Genomic DNA, 12,909 nt, shown 5'->3' with positions numbered 1-12,909 from the left:
ATGTGGTCAAACAACAAGGTGAAGCAAAATGAAGTGTGTCTGAGACAGTGACATTTATACATCCCCTGAATAATCACCTATGGGTGCAATGAATATGCAATTAAGGGGAGGCTAATCTCCTGCTCTTTCTATAACTGATAAAATTGTAATTGAATTATTACAAAGGCTGGAGTGTAACTGGCCCGTCTGTAGAACTAGACAATATATTGCTCTATCATGGAGTCGTCTTGAAGCGTCTGAAGCACATTGGATTTGACAACGCTACATGTAATTGGTTCCAAAATTATTTGTCAATCAGATTTTCTAACTTTAAGTAAAGGAGAGCCTCAAGGCTCAATTTTGGGCCCCCTACTTTTTACTATTTTCATTAATTCCACTGGTTACAAATTAAGAGAAAGTCACACACACTTAAATGCAGATGATGCTGTTGTATATGCAAGTGCTCCCTCTGCTGATCAGGCACTTTTAAAACTGCAACAAGATTTTAATTAAATCAAATATTCCCTCCTGAATCTTAAACTGTCTTAGAATGCAAATAAAACTAAGTACATGATCTTTTTCTAAAAAACATAATTTAAGTAACGTGCAAACTACAAATCTTTCTCACTCTGCTCTTCGTTTTATTACAGGTGATGAAGTTGAAACCCATCACTGTTCTCTATGAAAAAGTGGGTTGTCCATCACTGTCTATTAGAAGAGAACAGCACTGTATGAAATTGATCTATAAGGGACTTCAAAACTGCCAGAATACCTCACATGCTTGTTATTCATTGATACCAGAACATTTAATACCAGATCACGCGACTGCATAAGGCTAAGGACGAGCCGCACCAAAACTGAGACGGGAAAGAGGCTTTTAGCTGTTTTGCTTTACAAAAATGGAATACACTCGAAGGAAAAGCAAAACTGGATACTTTGGTGACACAGTCACAATTTAATGACTTGTTAATAACTAACGTAACCCACTTCAAGGTATGTGCATGACTCGACCTCTAGGTTTGTTGGAGCTGAGATATAGCAACAACAAATGGACACAGGTCATTGTAGTTAAATGTGAACTTTTAGTGATAAAAATATAAAAGGAATGCACAATACATTTACAATTTCAACCTGTGGGCCCAGAATAAACTAAACATAAAAGTGTCCCTTGAGAAATGTTCTTCCTGGAAGTGTTGGTTTGCAACTTCAGTCAATGTTCAAGTCAGTAAGTCAGCGGAATAGTCGTTAGTTTCTAGTTTCTTTTGCAGTGTGTAATATCCATACTACACTTTTAATGACACAGTGCGTATCACCATAAATTATCCTTCTAACATAATCAATTAAATGCTTTTAGCAATACATTTCTTTACAAAATGAACTTATAATGAGCAAGCATGCCCACAAGGGCCGTCTTAATACATACAGTCTATGAGAACATGTGAGTGCTAGTTTACCAACAAGATTAACTCAGGAGTGATTCAGCAAATTAAAAGTGCTTCATCAGTGGTTCTCCCACCTCTTTTTCTTTCTTTTTCAACCAAAACGTGAGAGAAAAGACTGTGCTCTGAGCATCAATGAGCAAGATTAAGCTATGTGTGTGTGTTCAGACCATTTCCTGTTTCCCATCAAAATAAACTTCCGTTTTTCAAAATAAAGCCACTTAGATATGAAATAAATAAATAAAACAATTTAAAAACAATTGGAATATTATTTGACTCTAACCAGGCGGGGTACAGAAACTTTTATACACATAACCTTCACCTGTTTTTTATGTTTTATGTGGACTTGTATGCTTCTTTGTTTTGTTTTGTTTTCTGCTTGTATTGTATTTTAAAAAAGGTGCCCATGAAAAAGAGAGCCCAAGTGCTCTCATTGGTTTCCCCTGCATAAATAAAGAAGAAAATAAAATAAGAAGAAAATAAGAAAATAAATTAATAAAACCAGATGAAATAGGTAGTTGACAGGGTCTAAGCTTTAAACAACCACTGACCATTTGGGAGACAGCAACATGAACAAAACTGTTTCATTTGAAATCACAGGGTCCCCATTTCTACAATCTTAACCCACTATTCCTTTGACCTCTATTTCATTTTATGTTTAAATGAACAATGGTGAACACAAAGTCAAAACAGATACATTTTATTAGCTTTTACATTGTCACTGTACAATAGCACATAGTATTGTTCAAGACACAGTCATAGCTAAATGTATATATTTATACATACGTGTGTGGTTTTTTTTTTTATCTTGTTTCCACCACTGATAATCTCTTAAATTTGAGCATTTTTTTTATTGAGTCCTTTATTTCTTTGGTCTGCAAAACATAAATGATTGGGTTTAACATTGGTGGCACAATAGCGTTGATAGACAGACTCATAACTCGTGCATTAGTAGGAATTTTTGACCCAAACCGATACACAAATATAAACGGAACATAGTAAACTGCAACCAGGCTAAGATGAGCTGAGCATGTTTTCAGCGCCTTCACTCGTTCCTGTGGCACAGAAATCTTGACTATAGTGTACCCAATGAAAATATAACTTACTACAATAAAAAACAAAGGAAGCCAGAGTTTTAAGGTCGGGGACAAGCCAGCCATGGTGTGGCTTGGGGTCAAATCATTACACCCAAGGCGGTAGATAGGGCCGTGATCACAGAAATGACTTTGTATAATGACAGATTCACAAATTGACAATCTTGTGATGAGACCCATTGCCACCAGAGTAAGAGTAAGGGAGTAGATCCAGAAAAAAGCTATTATACTTATTATAAATGTTTTTGTGACTTTGACATGATAATGAAGAGGAGCAGCAATAGCTATTAGTCTATCAATGGCAAGTACAACCAGATTAAAAGACTGCATTGACAGAAACACAAAGGTGAACAACATGTACACCAAACACTCTCTGTAAGGAATCACATTGTTGTTAAATAGAAACGTGTCAATAACCTTTGGTACCAAAGCACAAATATTTAACACATCTGTGAAGATCAGGTTAAAAACAGCAATATATTTAGGACTTTTCAGGTGATTGCCCAAAATGATGACAGCCATCACTGAGATGTTTCCGATCATGCTCCCAACATAAATAAAAAACACAATGCCCCAGTAATAGTTCACATGAGGAATCCCAGTCAAACCAGTAATTATGAAGTATGGAGGACGCACAAAGCTGATGTTTTTGCCAAGAGCAGAATTGAAAAACTCCATTTAGGACTGCATGAAACTAAACTGGCCTGAGACTGTTGCCCTCTCTCTTTTTATTATCAACTTCCAAACAGCTGTCATCATCAGGGCCCCCTCCCTACATACAGTCATGATAAAGATAATATCATGCTGAGGCCCTGTGATGGAGCTATATCTACAGTTACAACACGTAGACTGATTAACAGAAGGACAGTTAGACTGTCCAATCAGAGACATTTAGTTCACATTCCCTGTAAGAAGATAACATCCAGTCTTACTGAAACTAATCTGAAACTTGCTGTGCTCAATGTCAGATCTTTATGTAATAAGTCCTTTTTAATTAATGATTTTATTTCTTCTTTTAGTCTTGACTTTATGTTTTTAACTGAAACATGGCTCGACAAAAACACAGGTAATGCAATTCTAGTGGAATCAACTCCACCCAACTTCAAATTTGAATCTGAAACGCGAGTAAACAAAAAAGGTGGAGGTGTGTGCGCATTTTTTAGAGATAATTTAGTTACTCACAGATTGTCATTTGGAGTGTTTTCATCTTTTGAGTATGTTTCATTCAAAATGGAGCTAAAACAATCCCCCTCCATACTTTACTTAGTCATATACAAACCTCCCCAGCACTGTCTGAGTTTTATTGATGATTTTACTGAGATGCTTTCAGTCGTATGCACAGACTTTGATGGTTTAGTCATTACAGGTGATTTTAATGTTCATGTGGATAATGTGTTTGACAGGAACGCTAAAGAGCTCAGTTCTGTCCTTGAAACCTTTGGTCTGACTCAGCATGTCAGCGAGCCCACCCACAACAGAGGACACACTCTGGACCTGCTCATCACAAAAGGAGTAAATATTTCAAATGTCAATGTGGTGGATGTTGCTCTGTCTGATCATTTCTGTGTCTTCTTTGACCTGTATGTTATTCCCAAACCAGCGGCTGGTCCTGCAGTTGTTCGAAGAAGACACATAAATGATAGGACAGGTGCACTGTTCATGGAAATGATACACTTTGAAAATGCCTCATGTTCTGATGTTGATGATTTGTTGAACTCTGTAACTTCGAGCGTTTTGAATGTTCTGGACACCATTGCCCCGATGAAGGTTAAAATGGTTAAAGATAAGCAGAAAGCGCCATGGAGGAATGATGACTCGGTCAGGGCACAGAAAAGGGAGTGCCGGAGGGCCGAGTGGGAATGGCGCAAGTTAAAGCTCCAGGTTCATTATGAAATTTACAGAGAAAAGATGCACATGTACAACCACAGTTTATGTAGAACAAGGCAAAGGTATTTTTCTGACATTATTGGAAGTTGTAGTAAAAACTCTCGTATCCTGTTTGCAACGGTAAACAGATTAACAAACCCCCCAGCTCCACTGCCGTTAGAACTAATTTCCACATCTAAGTGCAATGAGTTTGCAGTATTCTTTAATAACAAGGTTCAGGGTATTAAAAATGCCATAAATTCCACAACACAAATAACAACCCTGCACCCACCTAGACACTTAGAGCTGACTCACTTTGCACCTGTAACTGATAAAACTGTCCAAGAGATTGTCACCAGTCTGAGTTCATCTACATGCTGCCTCGATGTGTTACCCACTAAATTTTTAAAGTCTGTGCTCAACAGTTTGCTGTCACCACTCACTCACATAGTTAATATGTCACTTCAATCTGGAACATTCCCAAGTGCTTTGAAAACTGTGGTTATCAAGCCTCTCTTAAAGAAGAACAGTCTTGATGCCACAATATTGAACAATTATCGACCAATCTCAAATCTGCCATTTTTAGGCAAAGTCCTTGAAAAAGTTGTTTACCAACAGCTTATTAACTTCCTCGAAATTAACAACTCCTTTGATGTTTTCCAATCAGGTTTTAGACCCCACCACAGCACTGAGACTGCTCTTATTAAGGTGACAAATGACATCCGCCTGAACACTGATGCAGGCAAAGTCTCAGTCTTGATCCTGTTAGATCTGAGTGCTGCTTTTGACACTGTGGATCATGGGATCCTCTTACAGAGACTAGGGGACTGGGTGGGCATCTCTGGTATGGCACTAAACTGGTTCAAGTCCTATTTAGAAAACAGGGAGTACTTTGTTGAAATTGGAAAATGTATATCAGATAAAATGTCCCTGACCTGTGGGGTGCCCCAGGGTTCAATCCTGGGACCCCTGCTGTTCAATCTCTACATGCTGCCGTTAGGCCAGTTAATACGCAGCAATAATGTGTCTTACCACAACTATGCAGATGACACTCAGATCTATGTCTCACTAGCAGCAGGTGAATATGGACCAGTGGATTCACTCTGCCACTGCATCCAACAGATCAGTGTGTGGATGCAAAACAACTTTCTTCTGCTAAACTCAGACAAGACTGAAGTCATCATCTTTGGCCCACAGAAACATAGAGAAAGTGTCAGCAGTCACCTCCAGTCTCTCTCTCTAAAACCTTCAAATCAGGCTAGAAATCTAGGGGTAATAATGGACTCAGACTTGAACTTTAACAGCCACATCAAATCAATAACATCTGCAGCTTTTTACCACCTAAAAAACATTGCAAAAATCAAGGGTATACTGTCAAAGCCAGACTTGGAGAGACTTATCCATGCATTTGTCTCCAGTAGGTTAGACTACTGTAACGGCCTGCTCACTGGCCTCTCCAAACGAGCCTTAACACAGCTGCAGTACATCCAGAACGCTGCTGCTCGGGTACTGACTAGAACCAGGAAGTATGAGCACATAAGTCCTGTGCTCAGGTCTCTGCACTGGCTTCCTGTAGCTCAAAGAATAGACTTTAAAGCAGCTCTGCTTGTGTATAAGTCTCTCCATGACCTAGGTCCAAAGTATATCTCCGACATGTTAGTGCCATATGAACCATCTCGCAATTTGAGGACTTCAGGGATCGGCCTCCTGCTGGTGCCCAGAGTCAGGACTAAACATGGGGAATCAGCGTTTACGTTTTATGCAGCTAAAACTTGGAACAGTCTTCCTGAAGATGTGAGACAGGCCTCGACTTTGACAATGTTTAAGTCCAGGCTCAAAACGGTTCTGTTTAGCTGTGCATACGACTGAAAGATTTTTATTCTGCACTCTTCTCTTTTAATGTTAATTTTATGATGATTATTTGTGATTATTTATGTTTTGATTTGTGTGATTTTAATGTCTTTCTTATTCTGTAAAGCACTTTGAATTACCTTGTGTACGAATTGTGCTATACAAATAAACTTGCCTTGCCTTGCCTTGCCTCCCCTGCTACAAAAAGTTTTCAGCTGTACACTTGACTGTTGTTGTTGTGTTCCAAAGAGGCATAGCTACATAAGTTTGATTATTTGAATTGATAATTATTATCTTAACTTTTTCTGACTAATTTAGCCATTATTATTTCAATAAGTTACATTATTTTGAACTGTAATGACCTAAAACAAGATAAATATTTCTGAATTTAAGTAACATCTTGGATTTATTTAGCATCTTAAAGATGTGCTTTACAATACATCATTCATTAAGTACCATCGATGGTGGTACGTAGCAGCTGCCCTGGGACACAAATCTATGCCATTGTTCATCAAGTTTGCCTTCAAAGTGTAAAACACAAGAATAAATACATGGTCTGGTAAAACCAGTTCAGAAGATTCTTTTGGGTTAAACACAGTCAATGGCAGCTCGACCCCTATTGTTTTAAATTACAACACATAATACAGCAATTTACCGTATTTTCCGGACTATAAGTTGCACTTTTTTTCATAGTTTGTCCAGGGGTGCGACTTAGATACTCAGATGTGACTTATATGTGAAATTATTATAATATACAATTTCACACTGATAACTGCATGAGGGCACTCTATGCTTTTATACCAGGCTGGCAGCCACACAGAAGCGGCGCCTCATCTACTTCGAAAGCTGGTGGAGTTGTTCAGATGCGACACTGAGTATGAAGAATTCAATGGATTTAGTGATTTGAAGTGAGATCAAGACATCTTCACAGACATCTTCTCAAGAACTACGGGCCTACCACCGTCAAACTGGCAAGAGAGCTGGAAAATATTGCCAAGAAATTAGCAGAGAATAAGAATCACCTACGGTTTAACCTCAGATGTAGACAGAATCAGCTAATACTCAAGGTATTACAGAAGAAAGCACCTGAACCAGGGCAGAGAGCAGCCAGCTTAACTCAGCATTACCTTAGGAAAATACTCAGCCTCAGAATCAGCCATATGCATTTTCTTATTAACAACTTGAATTCTAAAATAGAAAGCCTAACAAGCAGAATAGCCACCTTAGTCCCAAAAGAATTAGCCCAGAGGATCTACAATTTCATAGCCATAGGGCAGTTGAAACGACATGAGGAAACCAAAGAACGTCACATTAGGAAGTTCAGGCATCTACTAGAACAAAGGAATCAGAGCAACAGGAGGAAAAGGGATGGACTCGGCCATTCTGGAAACAGGGAGTACTGGGTGAAGAACTTGTCAGACCGTGACCTTACCCAGTCAGAGAGAGGTACTTTCCAAAGGACTGAACTTCTCTGTAACTTCCAATCAGATCCCCACAGTGGACTACATTACAGCAGCAGAAACAGCCATTAGAAACAATAAGCTTACAGAGGCAGAAGCTGGTGACCTGAGACTGAAAGTAACTGCCGCACTGAGCAGCGCCAAACCTCCTCCCTCCAACATAACATCAGAGGAAAGGAAGGCTCTCATTGCTCTAGAAAAGGACCACAGTATCAACATTTTGCCAGCTGACAAAGGGAGATGCACCGTGATCCTGAACTCAGCTGATTATGAGGCTAAAGTGAACAACATCCTCAAATGTCCATACTGGTTTACCTCATCTACAACAGTGCGACATGAAACTGTTAAATCTGAATAAACATCTGTACAGCGTGTTTGATGATTAAAAAGGAGGGGAGTTATATGGAATAAAGGAATGTGCAGTTATTGCTAGACAATAAGAAGACATTATTATCATTAGAAAATATTACTGCAATAAGAATAATGTAAGAATGTTTGTTTCTATTGTAAGTGTCAAAGACCAAGAGAAACATAAAGTCAGAATAGATTAATGATCCACACAGGTAATGTGAACAATGAAGCAACGGACTCTCAGGAAAGGATAGAAGAGAGCCCTGAGACATGCAAAAAATCTTCATGTGTTCAGGTACATTCCATAGGTCTGCGCCCATCTGGTGGCACGTGTCATTTACCTTTGTGTTAGTAAATCAAGATATTAGTTTGATGTAGCGCTGCACTGCTAGAAAATCCCTCACAATAATAAGATGGAAAGAACTGGCACGGCATAGAAGGGAAACAGTGCCCTCTACTGTTAATAAAGTGGTGTAGCCACTGGCCAAAATACCGAATTGTTAAACTGCAATATCCCACTTTATGTACAAATAATAAGTGTTCTCTGGTTTATAGACTATGAATGTGAAAATGATATTGTTACCTCTGTCTCTGTTATTACATTTTCACAAGGTATATTTTCGTAACCCTTTAAAGTTATGAAGTAGCTACAAATGAGAAAAAAATCACCTTGAACGTTATAATTGCCTATTGATATTCAATCAAAAAGAAACGGCTGTGATAACGACAGCTTGACTTTTCTTCTATTAAATAATAAATCATTAAAAATAACATACGTAATGTGTGTATCGTACGCTCAAAGACAGCGGTGGAAGTGCGGTCCGTGGTGTAGGCCTGTCCCACTTCAGCAAGATGGCAGCTACACTGAGGAGGGCAGATTCTCGACCGGAACCTTCAAACTACACTTTGAAGAATACTTCGAAGGGACCCTTCAAAGGGTGCATTTGGCGAATTGGGACACGGCCTTGGAGTGAAAACTCGCTAACTAAGTGCTGTTTAACCCCTTAACGTTCCGACGGCCCGCCCTCGGGCAAAGATCCTCGCGTAAAATTACGCACACGTAATTGCGTAATTTTACGCACTGTTTTGCAGCAGTTTTGCATTTTAAACATGACGAAACGGTCAAAACAAAGGAAGTACGCGACCGAGGACACTGTGTTAAAAGTCTTATAACAGAAATGTAAATGCAGTAATTTGATTCTTTTAATAAACCATTTAACTTGGATGGATGCGATGCCAACATGACCACAGTGCGCACGTCTGATGTCGCTCACAGTGGTCCATGGGACCGCTCAGGGAGTTTGTGTGTTTGCTCAGACTCATGAAAAATTAGAGGGAACATTGGCCATGGGCTCATCTGTCTCTCCTATCATGGCTAACTTATACATGGAACAATTTGAACAGGAGGCTTTGGCCTCATTTCCAGGTACACCACCCACACATTGGTTTCGATATGTGGATGACAACTGGACCAAAATCAAAATTCAGGATCTGGAGCCTTTTACTGCACATATTAATGCTGTGGCTCCACACATCAAGTTCATATGGGAAGAAGCCAAGGAGAACAAACTGGTCTTTTTAGATTGTGCAGTAACAATAGGAGAGGACAGGCGACTCCAGGTAGAAGTTTACAGGAAGCCCACACATACGGACCAATACCTGCTGTTTGATTCACACCATCCACTGCAGCACAAACTCGGAGTGATCCGGACACTACAACACAGAGCTCAGGTGGTGCCTACAAACACAGAGAGAAAAGTAAAGGAGGAGCAGCATATGGAGAAAGCCCTCTCTGCTTGTGGATATCCAATATGGGCCTTCAATAGATCTACGAGAGCTAAAAAAACGGACAACAGGGAATCTGAACCTAGAAGGAGAGGTGTTACCATCCCTTACACTGCGGGTGTGTCTGAAAAACTTCAGAGAATTTTCAGACAGTATGAGATTGCTGTCTTTTTCAAACCCACAAACACTTTAAGGCAAAAATTGGTTCACCCTAAGGACAAAACACGGAGCCATAAACAAAGTAATGTAGTCTACTCCATTCAGTGTAGTGAAGAGTGCAGTGAGCATTACATTGGAGAAACTAAACAGCTGCTCCATAAGAGAATGTACCAACACCGGCGTGAGAGCTCCTCTGGACCCCAGTCCGCTGTGCATCTCCATCTCAAAGCCACTAACGAATCCTTTGAAGATAGTGAAATTCAGATCTTAGCCAGAGAAAAGAAATGGTTTGAGAGAGGAGTTAAAGAAGCTATTTTTGTTAGGAAAGAGAATCCTTCCTTAAACAGGAATGGGGGCTTGACACATAATCTCTCCCCCATCTACAACTCCATCCTCAGACCCAGAACAATGAGAACAATAGCAGGGTCATTAAGGGCTGAATAGGGTAGTTTCAGCTGAAACTGGAGACAATAGCTGTTTACAGTTTCAGTGTAGTTAGCCCCTCCCCTCAGATAGATTTAAGGCAGTGGCCACCAGCATCCTGACCAGAACTGAAGAAGCGGCTTGGATGAGCAGCAAAACGTCTTCACTCTTACAATGATTTGTCCAGTTGACAGATTTAACTTCGTTCTTTGCTATGAGATCAAGAGTAAACTTGTTAGCTTTTTTATGCTTTAGTTGTCTGATTAACTGTTAATATCTTACGTTTACATACCAGACATGTACTCAGTTCTGTCTATGCTTCATGTAGCTGAATAAATATAAATGTGTTATGTTAGCATGCTGTGCTGATATTCAGCCTGTTGTTCTCTATTTTATTGATATTATTATAACTTGCCTTTAAAGATAAAATGTCTGTTCTTGGTCTCGGATTTTGTTAAATAAATTTCCCTACAAATGGGACTTATATACTTATTTTTCTTCATTATTGAGCATTTTTTCTCTGGTTCGACTTATACTCTGTAGCGACGTATATTCCGGAAAATATGGTACATGTCGCCTGCAGCTCTGTTGGATTAGGTCTTACTTAGAGTGAAGAGAACAGTGTGTCGGTTAGTGGGCTCAAATACACTTTGTCCAAATGACATGAGGGTTCCCCAAGTCTCAATTTTGGGGTCACTACTATTTGCAATGTATTTATAACTGAGTGGTCGTTGTTGGCAATATCTGGGGAAGGACGTGCCCAGTGCCACATGAACGAACAAGATCATTGGTGCGTACCCAACACACCAACCTACTGAGCTAAACAAAAACTCTCACATGACTTCTGCATTAGGCAAGTGTCACCTCCAGCTGCCCTCATTTGTATTATTACATACAGTTGAAACCTGAAGTTTACATACACTATATAAAAAGACACATGTGCTTTTTTCTCACTGTCTGACATAAAATCAGATTTAAACTTTTCCTGTTTAAGGTCAATTACTATTATCAAAATTATTTCTATTCGCTAAATTCAAGAATAGTGAGAGAAGGATTTTTTAGACAACTTTTAATTAGTTTCTTCAAAGTCAGACTTTATATACAGTAAGATTACTCTGCACTTCACAAATAAATGGCAATATGAGAAAAGAACACAACATGTGGAAATACGGAAGCAACATCTCAAGACATCAGCCAGGAAGTTAAAGCTTGGGCCCAAATGGGTCTTCCAAATGGACAATGACCCGAAGCATACTGCCAAACTCGATACAAAGTGGCTTCAGGATAACAAAGTTAATGTTTTGGAGTGGCCATCGCAAAGCCCTGATCTCAATCCTAGTGAACATTTATGGGCAGACCTGAAAAGGAATGCGTGAGTAAGGCGGCCTACAAACTGGGCTCAGTTACACCTGTTCTGTCAGGAGTAATGTCTAGCCATCCTACCACTCAGGAAGGAGAAACTTCCTGCCAACTATTGTGAGAAACCTGTGGAAGGATATCCGAAATGTTTGATCCGAGTCATACAGTTTAAAGGCAATGGTACCAAATACTAATGAAATGCATGTAAACATTTGACGTTGAAGAAAGTAATAAAATCTCTCATTATTCTGGAATTTAGCAAATATAAATAATTTTGGTAATCCTAATTGACCTAAAACAGGAAAAGTTTAGTCTGATTTCATGACATGAAAAAATATGTGTCTTTTTATATAGTTTATGTAAACGTTTGGTTTATAAAACTGTATATAAACAAACTCAAGGATTGTTTTCCATGTGTGAACTTCCAGCTGTGTTTAAGTCACAGTGATATATGTGTCTCTAAAAACCTCTGCATTTAAATTTAAATATCAGAAATCCTTCTCAATAACATTTCGACTGGTTCTCGTATGCAGACCTGTTTATAGTCAACTTTTTCAGCATTTATTTCACTTCTCTCTGCCTCTAAGTCACATTTAACACCAGAGCTGCTCGCATGACGTCTGAAATGGGTCTTTACTCTTTCTAGTCCTGTCCATTTTTGTGTAGAACAATTAATCCTACCCCTCTCTCCTGGACAGGACAAGAGTTGAAAATTAGGCTCAGTACTTGCCATGTCCATATTAAATATATAATTACATAAATGGACAACAGTTGATATGTTTGCAAACATTTACATAATAAAAAAGAAACAATACAACATTACTACATTACTTTGGTATAAATTTATTACAATAACAATACAAACAAGCCTTTTTCTATATAATCCTAAAGTAATGGACTGGTAATATTGCTGATCGTGAAACACATATTTGAAGCAATCAGTTTTATTTAAGTCTCTCTATTCTCTAAAAGCAAGAATATTTCAGACAGAGGTATACAGAAGTAACTGGTAAATATAGGCTACAAAGCTAAGTATAGCACACCACGTACTATTTTATATAAGGTTAACATTAAAAACTCCAGTCAACATTTAAAAATAAAATTGGGACATAAAAAAAAAGTTACAACTTGACAATTTTGTAT

At 38.8% G+C, this 12,909-nt stretch overlaps 1 protein-coding gene across 1 annotated transcript; it reads right to left on the bottom strand.

Annotated features, from left to right (window-relative positions):
- Positions 1 to 2,242: 2,242 nt before the first annotated feature.
- On the bottom strand, positions 2,243 to 3,190 carry LOC117381805 (olfactory receptor 1C1-like; the record flags this gene model as incomplete). The annotated part of the gene is made up of 1 exon (XM_033978831.1): positions 2,243 to 3,190. A coding segment is annotated over exon 1 (948 nt), but the record flags the coding sequence as incomplete, so codon positions are not given.
- Positions 3,191 to 12,909: the final 9,719 nt, after the last annotated feature.

Source organism: Periophthalmus magnuspinnatus, chromosome 14 (genome assembly GCF_009829125.3).
Source record: "Periophthalmus magnuspinnatus isolate fPerMag1 chromosome 14, fPerMag1.2.pri, whole genome shotgun sequence".
In the NCBI taxonomy this organism is placed as follows: Eukaryota; Metazoa; Chordata; class Actinopteri; order Gobiiformes; family Gobiidae; genus Periophthalmus; species Periophthalmus magnuspinnatus.
The sequence above is the reverse complement of the archived record's forward strand: the minus strand, read 5'-3'. Positions and strand labels throughout refer to the sequence as shown.